General features: G+C 37.7%; 1 protein-coding gene across 1 annotated transcript in view; it reads left to right on the top strand.

Annotated features, from left to right (window-relative positions):
• The window catches only part of sea (scheggia), a 197,518-nt gene extending 172,021 nt beyond the window's left edge, over positions 1 to 25,497 (top strand). The window contains exon 6 of the mRNA XM_067100501.1: positions 21,973 to 25,497. Coding sequence (XP_066956602.1) covers positions 21,973 to 22,081 — 109 coding nt within the window. The 3' untranslated portion in view covers positions 22,082 to 25,497. The remainder of the gene's footprint in view (positions 1 to 21,972) is intronic.
• The last annotated feature ends 234 nt before the right edge of the window (positions 25,498 to 25,731 follow it).

Raw genomic sequence — 25,731 nt, 5'->3', positions numbered from 1 at the left:
ATACTTGGTATCTTTTTTTTTTTTTATTCGTGTCAGCATTCCCAATATCCTTATCTCCTCATTCTCTTCACATAGAAAATTCTGGGTTTGGGAGAAGGAGATCAAACAGTTGTTAAGGTGCGTTTAGATTGCAGAGTTTTTCCCGCGAGTTGCTCTCAGACAGCTGCTCTGTGGAATGTAAACAGGCTGTAGAGTACTCTCCGAGATTTTCTCTCTACTCTCGCGAGTGTTTCTCTTCTCTCGCGCGCGCTACAGTCTAAACAGTCTAGACAGCACGCTCGTAGAGCTAGGTTGTAGCTCTCCACTCTATTCAGTGAATATTCAGATCTGTGAAAGTTTTCGTTACTCTCGCGAGAGAACATGAGTACCAAAAAGTGGAATAAAGACCAAACAATTGCATTAATTCAGCAATAGTTCGCCATTTGTTGACATAAAATAGTTCTTGAAAGATTCTTGAATTTCTTTAGCCTCTGCAGACGCATTTCTTGCCCCTTGATGTTCCAAAGAATGAAAAGTTCTTAGTGGCAAATCTTCTCTTAACATTTCACCATTTTCATCCTCTAAATTTCCAGGAGCATAAATACAAGCTGATTCCTTTCTGGATAACAGAAAATTATGTAAGGCACATATACATAATTCAATTGTCTTGGCTCGCTTCGGGGCCACTTCCATCGGCCGTCTTAAGATGCGAAATCGGGCCGATATTAAGCCGAAAGCATTTTCCACAACACGACGCGCTCTTGACAACCTGTAGTTAAAAATGCGATTCGGTGCAGGCTGATTGGAGAAAGGAAAAGGTTTCATCAAATACCTTTTTAATGGAAATGCGTCATCTCCAATTGCAACTAACAGTATTTGTCTGTTGCTTTGGGTGTAATCCAGACGACGTCCGTTTGGCACGTTTAAGATATTGTTTTCTAAAGGACAATGAACAATTGGCAAATACTCCTCCATCTGATATGCATCCATTGCACCCAACATCAATGTACAAAAATTTATAATTGGCATCTACTAATGCCATCAGGACAATGCTATTTGTTCCCTTGTAGTTGAAGTAGAGACTTCCACTGTTTTGAGGCTGTTTCAATACAATATGCTTCCCGTCTATTGCTCCCATGCAATTTGGGAATTGCCATTTTTCTTGAAATTCATCTGCAACTTTGTTCCATTCTTCGTTTGAATTGGGAACCTGTAAAAGACGTATAATTAGTTCAATAAATTGTCATAAATTTTGGAGCTGCATGTTTTGAGGAACACTCCTCTCTATATAGCAATAGCTAATCTATATTATAATAATCACAGTATCTGTCCGCCTGTCTGTCCGTCACGCTCATAAATAATTAGTGTAAAAAAAAAAATAAAAAAAAATAAAACACTACCCACAAACACACACACACACACACACACACACACACACACACTTCAATACCCGTTGTTTTATTATTTGTGTTATTATTATTTGAAAAAAATTAAATTTTATTAAATATATTTAATTTAAATAAATGCTTAAAATTTACATATTTAATTTAAATATTTGAATTTAACGGGCACGTGCACTAGATTATTTGTGTTATTATTATTAAAAAAATTATTAAATATATTTAATTTAAATAAATGATTAAAATTTAATAATTATTAATGCAGCAGCAACACGGCACTTTTGAGACATGTTCTCTCAACCCTCGCTAGTTGTCAACTGGCACTGGCTCCAGTGTAAATAGATGCGCGAGAAATCTTACCTGACTCTCGGACACTTTCTCTCGCGACACTCCCTCACAGCTCTCGGAGAGAAAAACTTGCTGGTAGTGTAAACACGCTGTAGAGAAAGTTGCGCGAGAGTAGCCGTCTCTCGGGAGAGTTTAATCTCGAATCTAAACGCACCTTTACACAACAAGGAACAAGGTCATTGAGCCAATTGTAATTTAGTCACTGAGGTTGTACCATCAATTTTTTTTTTTTTTTATTTTGTTCCCAAGACCTCAGAGGGGGCTGGAGGGTTTTTCCGGTGGAGAAATGGATAGACAGTTTTCTATCACTATTGAGAGAATTTTGATGGGTCTGCATGTAGACCTCAAGAACCCAGACTTTACATTGTCCTCATATGTCTTGGAGACTTTTGGGAGCCATTATGAGAAATATTTGGTGTCAGGGAGTTTGGACTGTAGAGAAGAGCAGGCTGCTTATAAGCAATGTAGAGCTTTTTGCAGTTTGCAATGGTCTTGTGCAAGCAGAACATCTACAGTAGGCAGAGAAAGATGATTGCAGTCTTTTCCGACAGTTCAACCATTTGTTCTTACTGAATAAACTGTACACACCTGTTTCTGTTGCACTTCTTGTCTAATCTAGCTCACAACCACAGCAAACAAAAGATAGACTTACAGACCGACCAACAAACCACAAACGAGGGTGCTCTTAACCTTATGCCACTACTGCTTGCTTGTCTCTTTCCACCACCCCTTCATTCTCCTGACTCCCGTCTTCAGGATGTCTTATGACGTCACAACAACTGTTGCGCCATTTCAAACGTGAGGGGACTGCTTTAAAAACATCTAATAAAATTAACCACATTCTTTGTATACATTTCTTAAATGTACAGTGAACCCCTCGTATTTGCGGGGGATGCGTCCCACACACCCCCGCGAATAGGTCAAATCCGCGAATGCTTAAAACCCCTCTAAAAACTCTTAGAACTGCCCATTTTGATAGCTTAAACCAAGAAAAACCCTGTAAAAATGCTTATACCTGAGTATTTTAATAGTTTTATCACAAAAAGTGCATTTATTCATGAAAATTATATGAAAATACAGTAATTAGTGAATATTTCTCAGTGAAAAATACCGCGAAGGGGCGAATTTTCCGCGAATGATGGCTAGATATGTTCCACAGAGAAACCCGCGAATGCGTGAGTCCGCGAACCATGAGAACGCGAATACGGGGGGTTTACTGTATAATGAACATACCTACTTCACTAACCCAGAAAATAAAAATAACAAAATAATAATGATTAAATTTTTAAAACTGACAGATGATTGCACTTATCTCATGCTCCCTCTCCTCCAACCTCCTCTTATCCTAATCCCCTCTAATCTTCATTATTCTCCAATTCTTTACCCTCTGTAATTTCTGATATTTGTCCCCTTCTTTAGTCAATACATCAGCTATTTGATGCTTTCCTTTTATCCATCTCACCTTTATTTCTCCAGTTTCTATTGTTTCTCTTATTGCTGCAATATAAATTTTTATTATCTTACTATTTACTCCTGTACTTGATTTAATTGCAGTCATTAGTGTTTTACTATAATTTTTAATCAGTGCTTCTAATTTTCTCTCTCCTACTTTTTCTTTGCACAAATGTTTGAAAGATACCAATCCTTCTATGGCCTCCCTCACACTCAGAGCTTCTGCTTCAGTGGTGGATTTCATTACTCTTCTGGATTTTCTGGATTTCCACCATATGGGACTACTTCTTACCATCTGTCAAGGATATCACATAACCCAGTTGTGTATGACCATCTTCAATATTCCCAAATGAAGCATCTGCATAAGCTTCCCAATAAATCTTTTCTTCTTGTAACTCACTTATTATAACTTCTCCCATTATATTCTTAGTTTTTCTCACTATTTTAATCAGCTTTTTCATATCTTAAGTCGTTCCTTCTTTACAAGCTTTACTTAATTCACCAACATCGTATGATATTTCTGGCATGGTATGTAGCGATACCGAATTCAACTGCCCTACCACTAATCTATACTCTGTTAACTCCTTTTGTCCTAACACTCTATTATCTGTAAATCTTCTAGCTTCTGGTTATCTTATAGAATTTATATACTGCCACTGATTAAGACAAATTCTATTTTCCTTATGCTCTACCATTGCTCCTAAATACTGTACTTAAAACTTACTTTCTGTTCTCCTACTTGCAATTTCCTTTTCAACTTCCGAATTGTTTCCTTAAAAAATCCTTCAGTGCCTCCATAACAAAAATAATCTACTTGTGTACATAAAATAACATTCAATTTATTGTCTTTCCTCCAAAAGAAAATATTAGGTTCTAATCTACTTCTCTCACCTTTCAGCTCCTCCACCACTTTTACCACCTTACAATACCATGCCTTTGCTGCATCCTTGAGCCCATAAACAGTTTCTTCAATTTCCATAATCCACTCCCACCATCTTCACTAGGTGATTTTAAATATACCTCCCTTTGTATTTCATCACCTTGTAAATATGCAGTTTTTACATCTAATGTATAACAAGTCCAATCTTTCAATTTAACTATTGTCAAACAAAATTTTAAAATTTGGGCATTGCATGTAGGAGCATATTTTTCCCATTCAGCCATTTCTTCCTCAAAACCTCTAGCTACCAATCTTGCTTTCCATATCCTTTCTCCCCCTTTTACCTTTTCAGTTACTATCCATCTTGTAGATATAGCTTTTGTCCAGCACCATTTACCTCCTTATATACATTGTTTTCTCTCCAAATTTGTAGTTCTTTTTCTTTAGCTTCAATTACACTTTTATTTTCAAATCCTAGCAAAACCTCTTCTTCATCTTCAGTTTTTTCTACATGACTATAATCTCTTAAGTCAATCCATCCCTTGTCACTTGACTGTGAGTCCACCTGCAAGACAACATAGTACATTCTTCTACGTGTCCTGTATTTTTGTTTATACCTCTAACTCTGTTTCCCTTTTTGAATTAGGGTATCTCTTCTATTAACTCACTTTCCCTTTCATCTTCCAGTGTTTCCTCTGCCAAATTTCTTTCTGTAGTTTCTCCAGCCCATTACCATCTCTTTTCCTTCCTGCCCATTTATATTCCCCTCCTTTGATGCACAGGATTCATCCTTCACAGTACAGTATATGTTTTACCTATTTTAGGTATCTTGTCTGGTGACAGGCTTTGAATCCTAGTAACGTATTCTAGCTACTTCTCTTAGAGAATCCCCACGTTTAACCATTACCATTTTACCTGATACTGTACTCCCACTACCTTAGCAGGTCCTCTCCATTCATTTTCATTTTCTCTCTTATAGAATACTTCATCTCCCGCTACTGCTTCTTAAAATTTATGTTCTCTGATGTTTTTGTTTAAAGCAATTCTTATTTCATTACAAGACTCATTTTTGATAAACTCTTCTTTGGCCTCATGCATTGCATTCAGTGTATCCCTTACTATACAGGCAGTCCCCGGTTTATGACGGGTCCGGCTTACGACGTTCCGAGGTTACGACGCTTTTCAAATATATTCATCAAAAATTATTTCCCGGTTTACGACGCATTTTCCAGGGTTACGACGTGTCGTATGCTGATCCGACGGAGGAAATATGGCTCCAAAACGGCAGAATAATAATAATTTGGAGTTTTTTTTTTATGAAAAACTCAATAAAAACACAGTTTACATCGTTTTCAATACACCCAAAGCATTAAAAGTAAGGTTTTCTTAGGATTTTTGATGGTTTTCGATGATTTTTCGGTTTACGACGATTTTCGGTTTACGACGCGGCATAAAAACGGAACCCCCATTGTAAACCGGGGACTGCCTGTACTTGAACTCTTTTCTCCCATTAAATTTGGCAAACAAGGGTTTTTCCCAAATACGAATTGGTTAGAGGAGAAACCCCCATTGTTTATTAAGCAGTTCCTGGCACTCACTACCCATCTTAATGATATTGACCAATCCACTTCCTCATCATCTTTCATATATCTTAAGCTTTCTTTGATTATGCCTACTGTCTTCTCACATATTCCATTACTGTACTCCATGGAGATTCATATGCTGTGGCCAGTACTTTAATATTTCATCATTCTACCAGCCTCCTTACTTTTTCATTTTGAAATTCTCCCCCGTTGTCTTATAATATTTTAGAGGGTGCTCCAAATATTGCAAACCACCCATCAAAAAGTGTCGTTATAATAGTTTCTAGTTTCTTGTCTTTTATCCAAAATGCCTGACAATACCTTGTTGCCATATTACCATTGCCAAGAACGTTCTCTCTACTATCTCCCACATCCATTGCTACAACTTCATTAAATATTTTACTCCAAGAAAATCCCACTGCTGGTTTAGCTGGATTTCTTTTGTATCTTTTACGTACCTCACAACATGCAGTCAAGTCTGTTAGTAACTTTTTTATTTCCTCCTTTTCTTTTTCTCTCAAACCATCACTCCACTGTGCTTCTTCCGTTAGCTTCCACATTTTATCTCCACTTCTTTGACCAAATTGTAGATGTAACTACTTCATTGCACCTTTAATTTCCCTTAGACTCTTTGCCTTCCATCCCTCCAGTAACAATTCTTCTTCTACCTTCCTCCTCAAAATTGGTATTCTTAGGTGACCCTGTTTATCTTCTCTTAACTTTACCTTCTATTTTAACACAGTTCTCTTTTAAATTTATAGTCATGCCCATTTTACTCATGGTTTTCTTACCTATTAATCACGGTACATCACCCTGAAAAATTTTGTCTTCAAATAAAACTTTTTGTTTTTCAATATTGCTGGTATTTCCATTACGCCTTTCAACTTGTATGATGACTCACCAAAATTAAATACTTTATCAGACTCTTTCTTAATATCATACATTCTCTTTAATTCTTCCTTATTCAAACCCATGACAATGCATGCTAGTCACAATTCCCCACGAACTGTCGATTTACATCCTGTGTCTAAAATCACATCAAGGTCTTCCCAAGATTCTTCTATTTTACTATATAAATGTTTCCTCTTCTTGTTCAGTTTCTAGTTTATTCTTATTTTGAAAATTCTGAGGACAGTCCCTAGCCCAGTGCCGTACCAATTTTCATATTGCACACAATGTTACTTTCCCTTCTCTCTCTGGGATTTCTTCCACCTCTACTTTGATTCCATTTTCCCTGATCTCTCTCTCTCTCTCTCTCTCTCTCTCTCTCTCTCTCTCTCTCTCTCTCTCTCTCTCTCTCTCTCTCTCTCTCTCTCTCAATTTGCATAGTCTTCTGAACCCCACCATTTCTTTTCCTCTTTATTCCCAGATCCCTCAAATATTCTTTTTTGTGACAGTGTTTTATAATCCAACTTTCCTTCACCACAAGGTGCTAATACCATTTGTTTTTGATTGTCTGTGAGATTCGCTTGTTCTTATACATAAAAACCCTTTGCTTCTCCTTCAAGCATGCTTTTTTCCCTATCGCTCTACTACACTCTGATTCTGCCCTCTCATACCTAATTATAAAATCTCTCATCTTTTTGCTAGATTGTCTTTCTATTTAAAATAGTTTTTCATTTTACTGTAATTTTCCATTAGGGTATCTTTTAGACATACTTCATCTAGTTTAGATGAGATTATCTTTGAACCCTCTTTATCCTTAAGTTCATCTTTGTGTATCCCTTCTGTCACTTCTAAAGCTTTTCCTTTTTAGCTCATTCTTAGCTCTGTCCCCGGATATTTCACTTCTCCACATACCACAAGCCAATCTTCAACTTGTCCTCTCCATCCTTTATACTTGCCCTGTATCTCGCTAAATCTCAGACATTCTCTTCTCCATTTCCATTCCAACACAAATGCTTGCTGTCAGATCCATCCATTTCTGACTAACCATACTCTGCTACCACATGAATCAACTCCACACACCTGTTTCTGTTGCACTTCTTGTCCAATCCAGCTTACAACCACAACAAACAAAAGATAGACGTACAAACCAACCAACAAACCACAAATGAGAGCGCGCTCAGGCTTACGCCACCACCGCTTGCCTGTCTCTTCCTGCCACCCCTCTATTCTCCTGATGCCTGTCTTCAAGGCGTCTTATGATGTAACAACAACAACCATTGCGCCATTTCAAACATAAGGAGCGGACTGCTTTAAAAACATCTAATAAAATTAACTGTGTACTTTGTATACATTTCTTAAATGTATAACTCACATGCCTACTTCACTAACCCAGAAAATAAAAATAACAAAATAATAATTATTAAATTTATAAAACTGGCAGATAATCTTTTACATGAGGAGGCAAGGAGACACAAATTGAGAGATCTCTTTAGACTAGGAATGAAACTTCCATCTCTTTTGGACAGAGTCCAGGAACATCATTCTTTTACCTCATTTTGTCCCAGGGAGAAATAGTGTTATTGCAGACCAACTCAGCATGAAAGGGCAAGATCTTCCATCAGAATGGTCTCTTCTTCCACAAGTGTGCCAGAGGTTGTGGAAACTTTGAGGAAACCCAAACAACAATCTGTTCGTGACTGCCTAAACCACAACACTCCCAGTTAACTGCCCTCTGTCCCAGGATCCTCAGGCATGGGCAGTTGATGCATGTTTTCAAGAGTGGTCGAGTCTAGACCTTTACACTTTTTCTCTGCTGTTTTGAGGAAAGTACTCAACAAGTTGCGAACTTCACAGAACACAAGGATGATTTTGATAGTTCGTTGGTGGCCCCAAAGGGAATGATTTCCTGAACTTCCTCTCCTGGCAGTAGATGTTCCTCACCTTCTGCCACTCAGGAAAGATCTTTCCAGACAGTCTTACTTGAGAAGATCCCATCAAACCTCCACATGCTGCTTCTGATTGTGTGGACATTGTCAGCCATCTGTTATGAGCTTGAGGCTTGTCTGGAGTGGCCAGAAAAGCAATCCTTAAGTCTAGAAGGCCCTCCACTGTTAGACTGTATCACTAACAGTGGTCAGTTTATAGATCTTATGCTTGTCCTGAGGGATACCCAGCAACTGTACCATTATAGATATCTTGATTAAGTTCTTCCAGTATCTCAGGTATGCAAAGCAGTTTTCTACCCCAGTGATCAAAGGATGTCGCTTTATGTTGTCTTCAATTCTGTGTCATAGTAACTGTAATATTGCTCACGGCTCAAATTGGAAAGAGGTTGTCGATCTTTTGAGCTGGAAATTCCAAATCTTCCCATCATGGTATGATGAAATTTGGAAGTAGTCCTTGAGGATTGAATGTTACCTCAGTTTGAACCTTTGGATAATGGCATCTCAAGAACTTTGAAGACACTTTTCTGTTAGCTCTTGCTACAACAAAGTATATTAGTGAGCTTCAAGCCTTTCTTATATGTGGGGTTTGTTCTAGCAGGAATCCCCTCTTTATTTTTTCTTTTCTTAAAGAAAAGATGAAGTGAAAGTCCTTCCCAGATTTGTGTCAGTGCCCAATTTAAATACTTTGGTAGGCAATGAAGAAGTGGCTTTATGTCCAGTTACCTGGACATACTTGAACTTTTCAGAGGAGGAGTTAAGACTTTATACTGCGGTGTAAGGATGCCAAACACTATGTACAAGAATGCTTGATTAAGTCAATACACGCAGGTTTGATTCCTGAGCTTTTACCATTTTTGAAGTGAAAGCCTAATGGCTTCCATGCTGTAAGCACATCTTTTTATTTCCTTTAAAACCTTTCACTAGAGGAAGGTTGTCAGTGCAGCTCAATGAAGATTGAGGTCTGTTTTTTGCTTCTCATTATTTGCAAAACGTTCAGATTTCATAGACGTATAAGCCTTTCATCCTATCATTGCAGAGGGGACACCTTCTGAACCAAATATGAAAGTAACCATGCTTTTCTCTCTTAAAGCTAGTTGTTAGGATATCCCAGTATTGAATTTTGGGAGCATGAAGGTACACTTGCTATATAGGAGCACACCTTCGCATCTGAAGGTAGTTGTTGTCTTCAGTTTTGGACTGTTGGCTACGGGCTTCCAGCTCAAGCACAGGAGTCACTAGTTCTCTATGAGTCCTTTCCCCTATAAGGATCCTCTGACAAGTCTTGCTACAAGGGCCTTACACCCTACTGTGGTTCCAACATCTGGCAACAGTACATACCAGGAGGGATCACACAATAGGCAGGAATGTTTAGAACCTTTTTCCCCCTCATCAAAAAGATGGTAGTCAGCTAACTTTTAACAGTATGTAAGATTAATTGCAAATAATTAAATTTTTATAAAATTAATTATTTAGATACTTATCTCCTGTTTAAGTGGAAACCCACCCAGCCTCCCCACATCTTAGTGGGTGGTCATGAAAGAATTCTAACATTCTAGTGCCACTTGGTGGAAAACAGGTGATTACAGAGACAGTCGTAGCAGGTCAGCCAAGTATTATTTTGTTTATTTTGAATAATGCTGATTGCACCTAATGGCACAAAGGTATAGGTAGACTTTATCCAAATAATTAATTTTATTGTAAAAATGTTCATTTCCAATATTAAATTTGCTTCTACAAAATATTCCCACTAAACATATTCTGCAGTACAGTATTCATAAAGCTAACTGGGAAACATCCATTACACACTCACAAAACCATCCATTTTACTATCCAAGAGACCACAGTGAAACTGAAAATGTATTACAGAATTTATAAAAAAAAATGCATTTGATACAGTAAAACCATACCCCATTCTAAACCACATCCTAGCTAACACAAGGTACCTTGTTGGGCTGACACTCTTACAGGATTGATAAAGTAAAAGCATTCTTCAGAAGAAGCTTAGACAGAGATACATATTACAGTTTAAAATTAGTATGGAAGAATTAGTCTGTTCCCTTTCAGATTTTAACAAATCTGTTCTTGGGAGAGATAACATTTGTTTTCAAATGATGGGGGCCCCTGAAGCTGTGTACTGAAATTAATGGTAAAAAGGTTAACTGATTGTGAAAATGTATTTTTTCACAATATATTATTTAATAGAATGATTGTTAATCACAAGAGAAATGAATGATAGCTACACCCTGGTGGTGCTTGCTGCAGCTATCAAAGCACATAGAATAGAGAACTGTAAAAAACAACAAACCCAAGTTGTCAATTTATTGCCTGAGCATTTTTACCGCAGACTTTTCTCAGAGTTGAAAACCCATGGTGTAGAAGGAAGGAAGGTAGTGTGACAACATTAAATTTAAGTTAAATATCGCAACCTATACCAGAGAAGATTTGAATAGGGCAGCGGGATAAATTTTTAATACACCACCACATAAAAATGTGTCTTCATGAGACCAGTTTTTCTTCCAAATATCTTTGTATAATAGAGGTTCACATCAAATAAGCCAGAATATACAGTACTTGGAGCCCCCCAATATTTTGGATGTGCTTTACTGTAATTTCATACTAGAAGTTGATAGACAATTCATGCCATGCAAGTATACCATTTCACTGCCCTTAAAAGTTCTTTTGATGTGTGATGATTATTGTTGGTTTGTATATTGAGTTCCCTTAAAAAGAATGCCTTGTAGTTGTAAGAGTATTGTTATGTCTGGAGACTGAAAGTGTTAGTATTCATAACCACTTATTTGATATCGTAGTCGCTTGTTTCGTCCTCAAGGAGTTACCTTCCATGGTCTATGTGTTGTAATGATTAACAATATAACGTGTGATGGAGTATACAATGGACTCAAAGATAAGAGGGCACCTTCCCTTATCTTCAGCAAAGCTGAACCCAGTTTTTCCAACGTCAAAAGAACTTGCAAGAAAGAGAAGTGACTATTGTGCATGCGCATCTGCCCTCTTGTTTACAACCGGACAGTTAAAGACCAAGGAGCCATTATCTCTGTTTGGTCTATAGCGAACGGTTCACGTCATCACCAACTCTCCGAAAAAATTTGACTTTTTTTCTCCATTTTCATTATTGAGGATCATGGAAACATCAAAAATAGCAAGATGGGTGCTTAATATTAAGTTCCAGTTGAAAGTTTTAGTTTTAAACCTTTGTAATTGGTAATATCCTCATAAAAGCTGGAACCCGGCTCGTTGATTGCTAGCTTACCTAGTTTCGTAAAGCAAAAATTGTTTTAAATTCTAACTAAGTGTTTTAACTAAAATAAGTGTTCCACAACTTATTAATATTGAGAATCTTTTCAGATTATACGATGTCTACAATAATCTAGGCAGTAAGTGAGAATAATTTAGACTAGATTAATATTGGGTGTTGTCTGTAGCCTATGTCCTTGGATTGGTATCCTAAGTGGCCCAGCTTGGACCGAGGACCCTAGTATCAGATAATAACAATATCTGGGCAAAATAAATCGATAGCCTAGCAATAAGACTACATATTAGTATAAATTTTTTCCTTCTATATAAGCCTGTGCACTTAAGCGTGAGCTGAATAATCCAGAACTAGCCCAGGCACTACCTTATATCAAGTTAAGTGATGACTTTTTGCAAAATATCCCATTTTTGGACTGAATTGTTAGCCTGGACCATGTAACTTGGGACTGGATGAAATAGTAATTAGGACTAGATGAAATAGTAATGGCTACATACCAAGATAGGCTAATTGTGTTTTATGTAACCCATGCACTGAAGTGTGAATTAAATAGTCCAGATTAGGCAGTAGCCTAGATTAGGGGTTACACATTCACGAGTTGCTGTTTTGTGTAGTGGACCTAATGGCCTGGGATTGGAAAAAAAATAGTAGACTAACTATTAGATTGCATGTTGGTAAGTTTTGTTTTTATATAGCCTAGCCTATCCATTTAAGGGTGATCTGTGGTAATCTGGATTAGGCAATACCCCACGCTAGGTTAGGAAAGAACAAATAAGCCTAGGATTATGTGTGAAAGGTTTCCTAGGCCCAATAAAATAACCTAGTTTTTATAACTCGGTAGCCTATCTGTAAGGCTACATACTGGTAGGGTCCTATGTAACCCATATCCTTAAGGGTGATATAAACCTAGAACAGGCAGTAGCATGACCAGATTGAGTAGGAACCCATTTTTAAGGAATATCTTACAGTTGGCCTGAAACAGCGATGGCCAAATATCAGAAAAAAGGGGTGGTCTTGGCCATATGGAACGGAAAATCAGATTATGGGAGGATTGTTTTCTTTATGGTTTGTGTCCTTGGGTTTTAAATAAACCTAGAATAGGTTAAGCGGTAGCCTTCTGAGGTGTCCTCTATTCTTGGCTCAAGGTGGATTATACTAAAAAACCTAAGCTATATAAAACAGTAGCTTGGGTTAGTTAAACAAATTAGTTCATAGCAGTTAGTCTGATTGGCATGACAATTGGAATTAAAAATTTCACTTAGCCATTGCAAAAGGACTAACATTATATAAGTAATACAGCCATATACAGGTTTGAAAACTAGCCTAAACCTTAAAGGATTTAACTTAACATAGATATATTTAATTAAATGTATTACAACTGCACACCTGTAATCAAGTTGACCTGTGATATGGAAACTATATGAGGAACTACAGGTTTATCCCTCACTTAAAAGCTTAAGCAGGAGCCTCAGTTCAAGTGTTCCATAGCAAATTGCTTGGTTCACTTTTTACCTGTGGGTATGAACCATACCACCTGCCATGAGCATAGTTCTCGTGAAAACAAGGAAAATTTCCTTGGTTGCCAGATGTGGGCAAGATTTGTAATATGCTTCTGGCAGCAAGTTTTAAGGACGAAACAGCCCCTTTTAAGCTGTCTCAATGGGTCCTAGGGTTCAGTAGGGGAGATTATATCGTTCCAGCAGAGCTCCGGCAGCAGATATTTAACCCTTTCTCTGAACAACATCAATGTTTGGGCCAAAACCCAGTAACATCAGCCCCCAATACTTCCCAGGTTAACCCCTAGGAGGAAGTAGAGGAATCTTTACATTGGGTTGACATTTCTACTAAAGAATATGAAGTGGACATTGCCAGAAATGGCCCTGCTGAACCCAGAAGGGTCAGGGACACAAATTTTAGCTAGACATGGGAGAAACCTTCCAGAAGGAATTCTATTCCCCATGCAGCTATCATTGCTGAATAGGATCTTTCCCCCAAAAAGGGATACTAGGCTCCACCCAACTCCGACTGAAATGACTACATTTTCAGAGGGGTATAGTAACTTACCCAGGACTTCTGCCCCTTGATTAACAGGCTATTACAGTTCAATTGCTGAAGTTCAGTTAGACTGCTCAAGCTCCCCCAAAAGGGATACACAATTTGTGGCATTTGATCAATTCCATAAGGAAATAGAGTACCATCAAAGATGCCCTTGCCACAGAACAGAAATATATAAGGGACATGAAGCATGATTCCAAAAACGAAAGTCAGTCAGTCATGTACACCCCAAAGTGTAAAAGTACTTTACTACATCCTGTAACTGAAAAGTGAGTGTGGTTACAAATGCTGCCCAAACAAGGTCTAATGTTAGAATTCTGACCGGAAACAACAAAAGGGTCAGTTTAGAATACAGAACTTCAGATCAAAACATAATAGGGGCTCCAGTACTCACCTCTGATGATACTGATAATCCTTGGCGAGACGCCTCAATATGCACTCTCTCTCCCAATGGCAAGTATGTAATTAATGAGAGAAAAACTATGATTGAAGTTGTACATGTAGAATTTACAAACGGTAGCATTCCCTAATACAGAATGGCACCTGGTACCATCTTCACCAGACATGCAAGACCACTAACAGAAACTGTTTTCTTACTTGTGCCTGCAGCATTAAAATCTATAGAAATCACCCTGTACCAGATCAGTGAAAAATGGATCTCTACTTTCATTTTGAATAAGACCCAAGTTGCTCACCAGGTAGCTCCAGCCTTCTGCTCCTTCACTTTCCAAAATATTAATTATGTGAAGACAGACTTTCAGAATTGGTAGTGACTAGAAACAAGAGACAATGGCAGAATTAGAACCATCCACCATGGTCATCCCAGTTTCTGGAAATTCCACCAAGGAATGGGCAGATCAACCTTTACCAGGGCAACGAAAAATGGATCTCTACTTCCATTTTGAATAAGACCTAAGTTGCTCACCAAGTAGCCTCAGCATTCTGTCCCTTCACTTTCAAAATTATTAATCATGTGAAGACAGATTTTCAGAATTGGTAGTGACTAAAAACAAGAAGCAGTGGCAGAATTAAAACCATCTGCCACAGTCATCCCAGTTTCAGGAAATTCCACCAAGGAATGGGCAATGCTACAACTCCCTTTTGAAAGGAAAAAGCTCCCTAGATATAGCTACCCAGCAGTTTGGGACCCCTATGAGAAGGCTCTAAGAGGGGACAGCCTTGTCAGAAATTTATGGTAGGCTCTGACTCCTTAGTATTATAACCTCTACCACCTTGCTGGAAGTTGCCACCAAAAGGCTTCCAGAATATTCCAGGATAATTTTTGCTGTTGAGGCCAAAAGTCTTATGAGAACCCGATGGGAAGAAGTCTGTTATTTCCTAGAATGGCGCCTAAAAATGCAAATGGAAGCATTGGAGGGTTCCATCAAACCAGTCTCCAATGTCACTGCATTATTACATTCTAACCCCTTCTGTAAGGATCTGTTTGAGGAGTCTGTTGTGGCTCAACTCAACGAGTATGCCCACCAACAGAATTGTACAGTGTATGCTCTTCTGGGGAAAGGAGAATTCAGGAAACAAAGAACCCAAAATTTCCCTTTACCAAACCCCAAAAAAGGCTCACTTTGATAAAAAATCATATAAGCCTTCAGTCACCCCAAAAATTTTTCCTCAAAAAACAGGTGGGTGGTCAGAAGGGACAATTCCCTACAAAAGGACAACAACAACAGCAAGGACATTCTTTTTCAGAAGGTCCAAAAACCATCCTATAGGGGGAAAAAGGAAAAGCAACACCTGGAATGTGTATCAAAGGGGAAGGCAGAGGAAGAGGCAGACACTAAGAGGAATTGTATGGTTGGGGGTCGGCTTCCACGACATCACAGACAATGGTAGTTTTTCCTTGTGGAGGGAAAGCATTATTTATATGTGCAGAAAGGCCCCTGTTAATGGGCCCATAGAGAAACGTGCATATATTTGCCACCAAGGACATCTCTTCAGTGTCCTCAAAAAGGATTCCTCCAAAAAAGGAGAGTGATCCCCAACCAATCAACATTGAACAAGCACATTGTTTGCCATTGGGAGGAAAGCATTATTTATATGTGCAGAAAGGCCCCTGTTAATGGGGCCCATAGAGAAGTGTGCATATATTTGCCACCAAGGACGTCTCTTCAGTGTCCTCAAAAAGGATTCCTCCAAAAGGAGAGTGATCCTCAACCAATCAACATTGAACAAGCACATTGTTTGCCAAAAGTTTTGGATAATTACCATTGCCTAAGTACATTGAATCATTCCAAAAGCAACATGGACAGTTTCTATAGATCTGAAAGATGCATACTGTCACATCCCTATAGCCTTTCCTTCTGTCCCTTCATAAGGTTCTGGATAGGGAAAAGATACGTACAGATTCAAAGTCATGCCCTTTGGGCTAAACATTGCCTAAAGAATATTTTACAAAATTAGCAACGGTATTCGTTCGAAAATTCAAACAAAAAAGGAATACAACTAATAGCCTACCTAGACAACTGGTTGATCTGGGGGCCCACAAGAAGAGAGTGCTTGAAAAACCAGAGAGCAATGGTCAACAGACTACAGTCAAAAGGTTTTATAATAAATCTAAAAACATCCCACCTCATGCCCAGCAGACACTTTCAATTGCTGGGACTGTGTTGGGATACCCTTCACGGCCTGTTGTCTCTCCCCCACCTTACTCAAAACAGAATAAGGCAAGTCCTCAAAAGGTTCCTTGCACAGCCCAGAGTTTCCAGATGGCAATCAGAACGTATGATGGGCCTGCTGCAGTTCACATCAGTAGTAGATGCAATACTTAGATTGCAACTAAAATTGTGAATAAATTCTGGCTATCACATGGAAACAAAACAAAAAAAATGCGAGACCAACCTCATCAAAAGATTAAAAAAGTTGGGGAGATACTTCAGCCAAGGACCTGGAAGGAATCTCTGGCGAAACAAGTCACCCTGACTCCTCCGTCTGTATGAGTGACCATACACACAGATTCCTCGTTGACAGGTTGGGATGGAATTGGGAGGATCATCAAGTGGCAGGGAGGTGATTAGCTACTCTGAGGAATTCTTATATCAGTTTCCTGGACAGACAACAGAACTACAATATCCTACATCATGAGGTCGCGATCATGTTCACCTCCTCTCAACATGATAATGCTAGCCATCCTTCGGATGGCACTAGCAAGGAAGTGGCACATGTCTGCAATTCACCTCATAGGGGGTCACATTGTAATATCAGATGCTCTTATCGAGGAAATAACAGCCTCAACAGAGTGGATGTTGGACAACCACTCTTTTCAATCAATAGCCAGCATGCTTCCACAACCGGAAGCGGACCTGTTCGCCACGTACAAGAATCACAAACTCCTAATATATGTCTCCAAACCTGGACAGTCAAGCAACAGCAAGAGATGCCTTCCTAAGGACTGGAACAAGGGGAGGAGGATATCTTTTTCCTCCATTGGCCCAGATTTTGAAGGTTTTGAGCAAACTTCTAACTTTCAAAGGAACAGCTTACTTAACCCTTAAACGCCTACTGGACGTATCATACGTCGACTAAAATTGTCTGTTGGGTGCCAAGTGGATGTACCGCACGTCGACTACAAAAAATTTCAACCTTCGGTCAACTTTGACTCGACCGAAATGGTCGAAAAACGCAATTGTAAGCTAAAACTCTTACATTCTAGTAATATTCAATCATGTACCTTCATTTTGCAACAGATTGGAAGTCTCTAGCACAATATTTCGATTTATGGTGAATTTTTGAAAAACTTTTTCTTACGCCTGCAGGTAACTCGGCCGAAAATTTCAGAAATTCTTTCGTCATTTTGTCGTAATTTTTGCACTGTTCTATATTAGCCGTTACATAAAGTTTTATATATGAAAATGTGCACAATTTCATGTACAATACAACAGAAAATAACTCATGGTTGTAGCTTTTATCAGTTTTGAAATATTTTCATATAAATCACGATAACTGCCAAAATTTCAACCTTCGGTCAACTTTGACTCGACCGAAATGGTAAAAAAACGCAATTGTTAGCTAAAACTCTTACATTCTAGTAATATTCAATCATTTACCTTCATTTTTCAACCAATTGGAAGTCTCTAGCACAATATTTCGATTTATGGTGAATTTTTGAAAAAAACTTTTTCCTTACGTCCGCACCGGAAATTCTTCCATCACGTTGTCGTAATGTTTGCACTGTTTTATATTAGTCATTACATAAAGTTTTATATATGGAAATGTGTGCAATTTCATGTAGAATACAACAGAAAATAACTCATGGTTGTAGCTTTTACCAGTTTTGAAATATTTTCATATAAATCACGATAACTGCCAAAATTTCAACCTTTGGTCAACTTTAACTCGACCGAAATGGTCAAAAAACACAATTATAAGCTAAAACTCTTACATTCTAGTAATATTCAATCATGTACCTTCATTTTGCAACAAACTGGAAGTCTCTAGCACAATATTTCGATTTATGGTGAATTTCTGAAAAAAAACTTTTCCTTACGTCTCATGCGCCGCGATAACTCGGCCGAACATCTCAGAAATTCTTTCGTCATGTTGTCGTAATGTTTGCATCGTTTTACATTAGTCATTACATAAACTTTTATATATGAAAATGTGCGCAATTTCATGTAGAATACAACAGAAGATAACTCATGGTTGTAGCTTTTATCAGTTTTGAAATATTTTCACATAAATCACGATAACTGCCAAAATTTCAACCTTCGGTCAACTTTAACTCGACCAAAATGGTAAAAAAACGCAATTGTAAGCTAAAACTCTTACATTCTAGTAATATTCAATCGTTTACCTTCATTTTGCAATAAATTGGAAGTCTCTAGCACAATATTTCGATTTATGGTGAATTTTTTAAAAAAACATTTTCCTTACGTCTGCGTGGTAACTCGGCCGAACATCTCAGAAATTCTTTCGTCTCGTTGTTGTAATATTTGCACCGTTTTATATTAGTCGTTACATAAAGTTTTATATATGAAAATGTGCGCAATTTCATGTACAATACAACAGAAAATAACTCATGGTTGTAGCTTTTATCAGTTTTGAAATATTTTCATATAAATCACGATAAATAGAAAAAATTCGACTTTCGGTCAACTTTAACTCGACCGAAATGGTCGAAAACTGCAATTGTAAGCTAAAACACACACTTACAGTCTAGTAATATTCAATCAATTAGCTTCATTTTTCAACAAACGGGAAGTCTCTAGCACAATATTTCGATTTATGGTGAATTTTTGAAAAAACATTTTTTTACGTCTCACGCGTTATTTAATTCATGCATCATTTTGTGATAATATTTTCTCTGTGTTGCTTTGATTGTTTTACAATTTGTTATATACCAAAATCATTGCAATTTAGTGTACAATACAACTAAAAAAAATTAACTCATTAGCTTTAACCGTTGTGCTTACAGCGTTATTTGTATACAATTATATAAGAGTTTTTTTTTTCACTGTCATATATTCCAATATTTATATATGATAATGATATTTTTTTTCATTTCTGATGGTTGCATACTAAACTTCAGACAATGGCAAAAAAAAGGAGCCAAAAATGAACTCTTAATCTTAAAAACTAAGCGTGCTGTGATTTTTTGAAAAAAACTTTTTTTCCGCTTTGGCGCTAACTCACCGAACGCCGCCGGCTTACGGGAGACGTTTTTGTAAATAGAGGCTCGGCGTTTAAGGGTTAATAGCCCCAAATTGGCCAAACAGGCATTAGTTCCTATTACTTCAACAACGGACAAAAAGAGCAGTTCCACTATCATCTGCTGTTCTATCCCAGACAGGAGGAAAGTTATTTACACATCCTCCTTTCTGAGCTGAGGTCTTCACGTATGGATTTTTTAAAAATATCTATCATGAAAAGTACTCACCCAACATTGCTAGGTACCTAGTGCAGAAATTATGGACATCATCTGTCCGACAATACGGTACCAGTCCGTATGGAAGATATGATTAGATTATATCCATACTGAGAGCCCAGTTGAGATTTCTATTAGAAACACTCTATTTTTCTTGTATACCTTTCTGAAGGCAAATGCCTTGTGGTTACAAAAGTCATGGCGTACAAGGTTGCATTAATGGAGCCCTTGTTTTATGGATTCAGGATTGACTCCATTATAGAAGTAGTCACTTCCCTGTTGCAGTCGTTTGCTCTACAAAGGCCTGCTCCCGAAAGGCTTCCCATTACTTGGTCCCTGAACAAGATGCTTAGACTTATATTAACCCCTCAATTCAGCGGACCCAATACAACCACAACACACATGCTACAAAAGGTGATCTTCTTGATTGCATTAGCATTAGGAGCTCGTATTAGTGAACTGGGCTATCTCAGACGGGGGACAATGCATCATGCAAACAACTGACCATCAATTATTATTGTACCCTGGCCCATCGTTCCTGACCAAGAATGAGGATCCTTTAAAAAGGAAATCTATTCTTATAAGAAAACTCAATTTAGCAGACGAGACATTATGCCCGGTTCAAGTACTTAAGGTTTCCTAGAAGTCACAGCAGACATCCCAGAGGGTCCAATTTTCCTACACCCTAGCACAAACTAAACTAACCACTCTCCCTACAGGGGCTGAGAATGATTGTAGTGTTTCTCATTAAAAAGGCAAATCCACACACCTTTCCTAGGTCACATGATATTAGGAAAGTAAGTACGTCGTTGGCCTTGTAAAGTAATGTCTCTTTCGAAGAAGTCCCCAAAAGTATAGGGTGGTCATCAGTTAAATTAATGCCACAAGCTTGAACAAATTCGACTACACTGTGTATCAGTAGGTAGCATGGTTAGTCTTAACTCCTAGGTGCTATGGCAGAAAACCAGGGGTCTTATTGATGGTGAGTGTGCTAACTATCACTGAAAAAAGGGCGACAGTATTGCAAACAAACCCAGCATGCTTAGGTAAGCCACAGTAGAACTACATCCTAAAACATAAGTTCGTGTATAGCCTTTTGTTCCTTGGTACCAAAACCTGAAGGGTATTTGGAATAAAGAATGGGACTTGAAATCTGTCACTTGACCTCAGACCAGAAATGTTTTTTCCTCTGGGGTGTTGGGAATAAAAATTGAGCTTAAGCCATTTTCGTCACCTGTCAATGTCTTTGTAAAGCTCGTTGAGGACGAAACAAGTGACTAAGCTATCTAAAAACAGGTTTTCACGTAGGAAAAACCTATTTTTGGTAGTTGCTGTCGAGTCCTCAAAACCTTCCCACTTCCCTGACAAAAAGCCATGGGATTTGGGCAAGGGATCATCCTGCATTGACCAACAGAGAGTAATGGCTCCTTGGTCTTTAATGGCCCAATTGTAAATAAGAGGGCGGATGCGCATGCACAACAGTCACTTCTCTTTCTTGCAGGTTCTTTTGACGTTAGAAAAACTGGGTTCAGCTTCAATGAAGATAAGGGAAAGTGCCCTCTTATCTTTGAGTCCATTATATATTCTATCATGTTATATTGTTAATCATTACAACACAATACCTGGCCAAAAAGACCAACTAAATTCTTTGATATTAGTTTGGCCTCCATGGAGCTCTGGTAGACCATGGAAGGTAACTCCTTGAGGACTCAACAGCGGCTACCAAAAATAGGTTTTTCCTATGTCAAAACCTGTTTTATGCCAAAAAGTAGGGGTATAAAATGGTTATCATTACAGCCATTTGTTGAGGTTTGGTTTACTGGACCATATCACCACAGCACTAAATACATTTGCACTTCCTTTTGGAACCATGATGTACAAGAAATTTATACTTAGAAATTAAAACACTAAAAACTTATTATATATCACAGTTTCGGTAAAATAAATACTTACTAAATTGTGCAACAGCTGACTAAATAGATTTCCTCATTACACAACATCCACAGGTAATATTCAGTCTAGTACTGTATTTAATTACCTGGATTATTGAAGTGAATTTATTTATTCTTTATGTCCATTGACAGAAGCTGAATTCTCTAATCTTATACAGTGGAGTTTAGATTTGTGGTTGTTTTCAAATTCATTGTTGTGAATTTTGTATCTTGTTCATATATCAGATTCTATTTTTAGAAAAGGGGGTTGCAAGATCATACTTCTGTGACATTTGTACATGTATAAATTTTAAAATTAGTGACCATTGTAAACTCATAAGTGAATTATTTTTTCCTCCAGTTTCTATAAGGGAACTGTACCACGACTAAGCCGCGTGTGCCTTGATGTGGCAATCACCTTTATGATTTATGATAGCTTCATGGAGCTTTTTGATAAGGTCTGGAAATAGAACTTTTCAGATTATTATGAAAATCCTGTCCCTCAAGTGCGGAATCCATTAAAGGATTTTAACCAAGGTAGGAAATGCATTTTTCTGAGTATCTAAACAAGTGACAAGTATCAGTATTCATGTCAATACTATACTATTTTTATAGTTTAACTTAGGCATACAATGTTGAGGAGTATGGTTTGCTTTGAAAAACATACAAAGCTGGCCTGCTTAACTATGAGAAGAGGGTAATGTTTGCACAAACATAACAGCATAAATTAAGAGATAAAATTTTTATTTTTTTTTTCATTTTTGTATATGAAATACAGAAAGTATGTATGTAAAGATAATTGCCTAGTATAATTTTTATAAATATTATTACCTACACTGTACTTTACTGTGCAATACATACTGGGTTTTGTAATATTTTTGTAAATTGCATTAGTTTGTTAATATTGTTGTTTCTATCTGGTTACATGTAGTGTATATTTGTTTAAATAGCTGTTTTTACTGATTGTATACTTGTAGCAGTTTGAATCTATATTGTATATTTGAGCAATTTTATTTTACTGTTTGAGCAGTAAGCACAATATGCAAATTACAAACAAACACCAGTTTAAACTGTCTTCATGCTATAATTAATATATGATTCTCCTTTAACATTTTTATATAATAATTTTATTTATTCTTTGCAACATTTCAAGAATTCTTTTTCCAAACGGTGGTAACATAAATTCTTTAACTTGGTTTTATATCTTGTAGAGATCATACTCTTATGTATTTAATTTTTGTGTCCATTCAGTGTACAAACCTTTTTATTTCACTGAACTCACAGCACCAAGTGTGCCATGTGTTAAGAAAGAGGTAAGCAAAAACTCTTAATTCAACTTCTTTAGTAAAGTCAGTACCAGGGAAAACCTCCTTACTAGTTATATAACAAGCATGATTTTCTTGGTGATTTTAATTATAATAACGTGTGTTTGACACACACTTTTCTTTTTATATCATAATTCACTCTACAAAAGGTTGCTTTAACCTGAGCATCAGCCCCAGTCAGAATCTTGAGCTGTAAATGATGGATGCCTAACATGATGCAGCTGCGGATGACGGATTATCAACATGTCATATGTACAGTGCATAGGCAGACAACAACAGACTAATGTGGTTAATATCCTGAAGTATAGAGAACCATGAAGAAAACAGTCATAACTTTCAGAGACCAAGTCAGACAGAAGTACCAAAGTACAGGCAGTCCCCGGTTAACGGCGGGCTCGGTTAACAGCGATCCGGTTTTATGGCGCTTGTCTAGAGACGAAAATCGGCAATTTTCGGGGCAAAAAATTGCCGATTTCCGCCTTTTGGCATCGATAATTGGGTGTTGGCGCTGATATATAACTAACAGAGGCGCCAGTAACCGAAAATCGGCGCTTTTCGGTGCCGATAACCCCCAAAAATCGCAGAAAAAGTGCCAAAATCTCTGATTTCCGGTTAGCGGTGATTTTCGGTTATCATCACACCCTCAGAAACGGGATCCCGCTGATAACCAGGGGCTGCCTGTAGTATAATGATGAAGGGGCCTTGAAAGAGGAAGAATTATCGTTTACAATTGTGGGGGATAAGTTGACAAGTTCTTTGAGGAAATAGAATTACAGGTGAACTTGAAGATGATATTGACAAGAACACCTCAATCTGGGCAAAGGAAACTTAAAAGAAAAAAAACAAATCCACCTCTAAGGTAATCTGAGGATGACATGAGCATGCCAGGCCCATAGGAGGATGGGGCAGCATTTACAGAAGTTGAAGTATGGTTACATAAAGTGAAGAAGCATAGTTCATTATTTCATCTTAAAACCCTGTTGTTGGTGGTTTTCAAGGCCATGGGAGAGGTTCCCTTTCACAGTCCTGGATTCTCATCTTTGGAGGAAATTGAATGAGCTGACAGATAAGGTCATTGGGAAGATGTCCAAGATGTATTGCAAAACTGTGTTATGCACCAAATTGGGTCTTGTTACCCTTAGTAAGTAAAGAATTGTCTCCTATATTGTAGTAGATTGGTTTCCTTATGCTGAAGATTCTTATGGTGGAGGATGTCATTCATTGAATACATGTAGGGAGCTGGCCAAGAAACCAGTGACTTTGGGGCAGCGGGAATTACCAGTATTTTCCCTTTTGGGATCCTGAAGTTTTAGAAGGAAGATCAGATATCTTGTAGTAGAAAACATCAGCACCTTGCAATTTCAATATACACTTTTATCACAGATTTCAGTATTTAAGAAAATCAGACTGGTAAAAATGGAAAAGAGTAAGTACAAATTATGCAATTCCATTTCTGTCTTGTATGTTGAGAACTCCTTGAACACCAGTGGGAGGATGCACTTACTAGGTGCCAGTCAACAGCAATTGCATTGACTGTCACATGTTGAGAACTTGAACCCCAGTGGGAGGATATATTTACCAGGAGATGAAGGAGGTCATCTAATTAAGATTGCTTTTGAGATCCAAAAGGTACTTTATGCTTTTGAGATTCTCAAGGTGCTGTAAAGCAAGACAGGCAAATGGAAACAAAAGGTTAAAGATTAAAGCAGTGTAGCTACCTCATCTATGCTTATAACTTCAAAAAATACCTTTTTGTTTAGCACTCAAAGCCAACAGATATTCAGATTGGTTGCAACATTGGTCAGTATCTTGAGGGATGTAGCAGTAGAAAATGTTTGTGACAAATTACTTAGATATTACAGTGGATTATCGTTATGTCTGAGGAGACAGGAAGTTGGACAATGGTGGTCATCCTAATCATTATCAAAAATTTATCCAGCAACCATCTTTCAGGATTGGTCAGTTGGGGCAAGCATGATGTCCATTAGAGAAGGGCCTCCATGACATCCTTAGAACTAAAAGCAGTGCAGCTTCAGAAGTTGGTCCATATGAAGTGTAGGATAAATTGTGAAATGTTTGGAGGGGACCTAGTTTCAATTCATGACCACCTATTTTGATACCTGGTACTTAAAGACAAATAATACCTATTGTAGCACAGGCCCATTCTTAAAGAATAATTTATAGCATTTCTAAAATTTATATCTGGTGCTTATGATGTATGTAGCAAAGGTTTGGGAAGAGGTTTAATGGATACTCTAGTGTTAAATGACATGATGATTAGAATATCCAGGGACCTCATCTTCAACAACCCATGTCCATGAATCAGTGCAATAGGAAAAACGATCAGCAAGATAGGATGGACAGATTCTGTTCCAGATGCTTCTTTGCTTCAAATATTTCGTAATGCTGGAAAAATGTTGCGAAGGGAGATGCAAAAGTGAACCACATTCTTGTTTTCCCAAAATTGGAAATACCCACCTAGACATTTCAGTCAGTGATTGCTTAATTGATTATGACTTGTAGGCCTATAAATCAACAAGCAATGATGATAAAATGAAAAATAATATTGTGACAGGTGCACTGTAACAAAGCTCAGGAAAGACTTGACAGTCATTTGATATTCAGGGTAACTGAGGATAACTACACCCTAATACCTGTCATTACATGAATAGGCACAAGAGAGAAAATTTTTGGTCAGCAAGGCAGGATGAACAACTGGGAGTCAGGAATGGCCCATTTCATATATGGAGTGGGCTTCACTCTAGCTATCACAGAACTAGTTAGCAGCTGTGGAG

This window comes from Macrobrachium rosenbergii, chromosome 56 (genome assembly GCF_040412425.1).
Source record: "Macrobrachium rosenbergii isolate ZJJX-2024 chromosome 56, ASM4041242v1, whole genome shotgun sequence".
NCBI classification, from domain to species: Eukaryota; Metazoa; Arthropoda; class Malacostraca; order Decapoda; family Palaemonidae; genus Macrobrachium; species Macrobrachium rosenbergii.
This window is presented reverse-complemented; position numbering and strand designations above follow the sequence as displayed.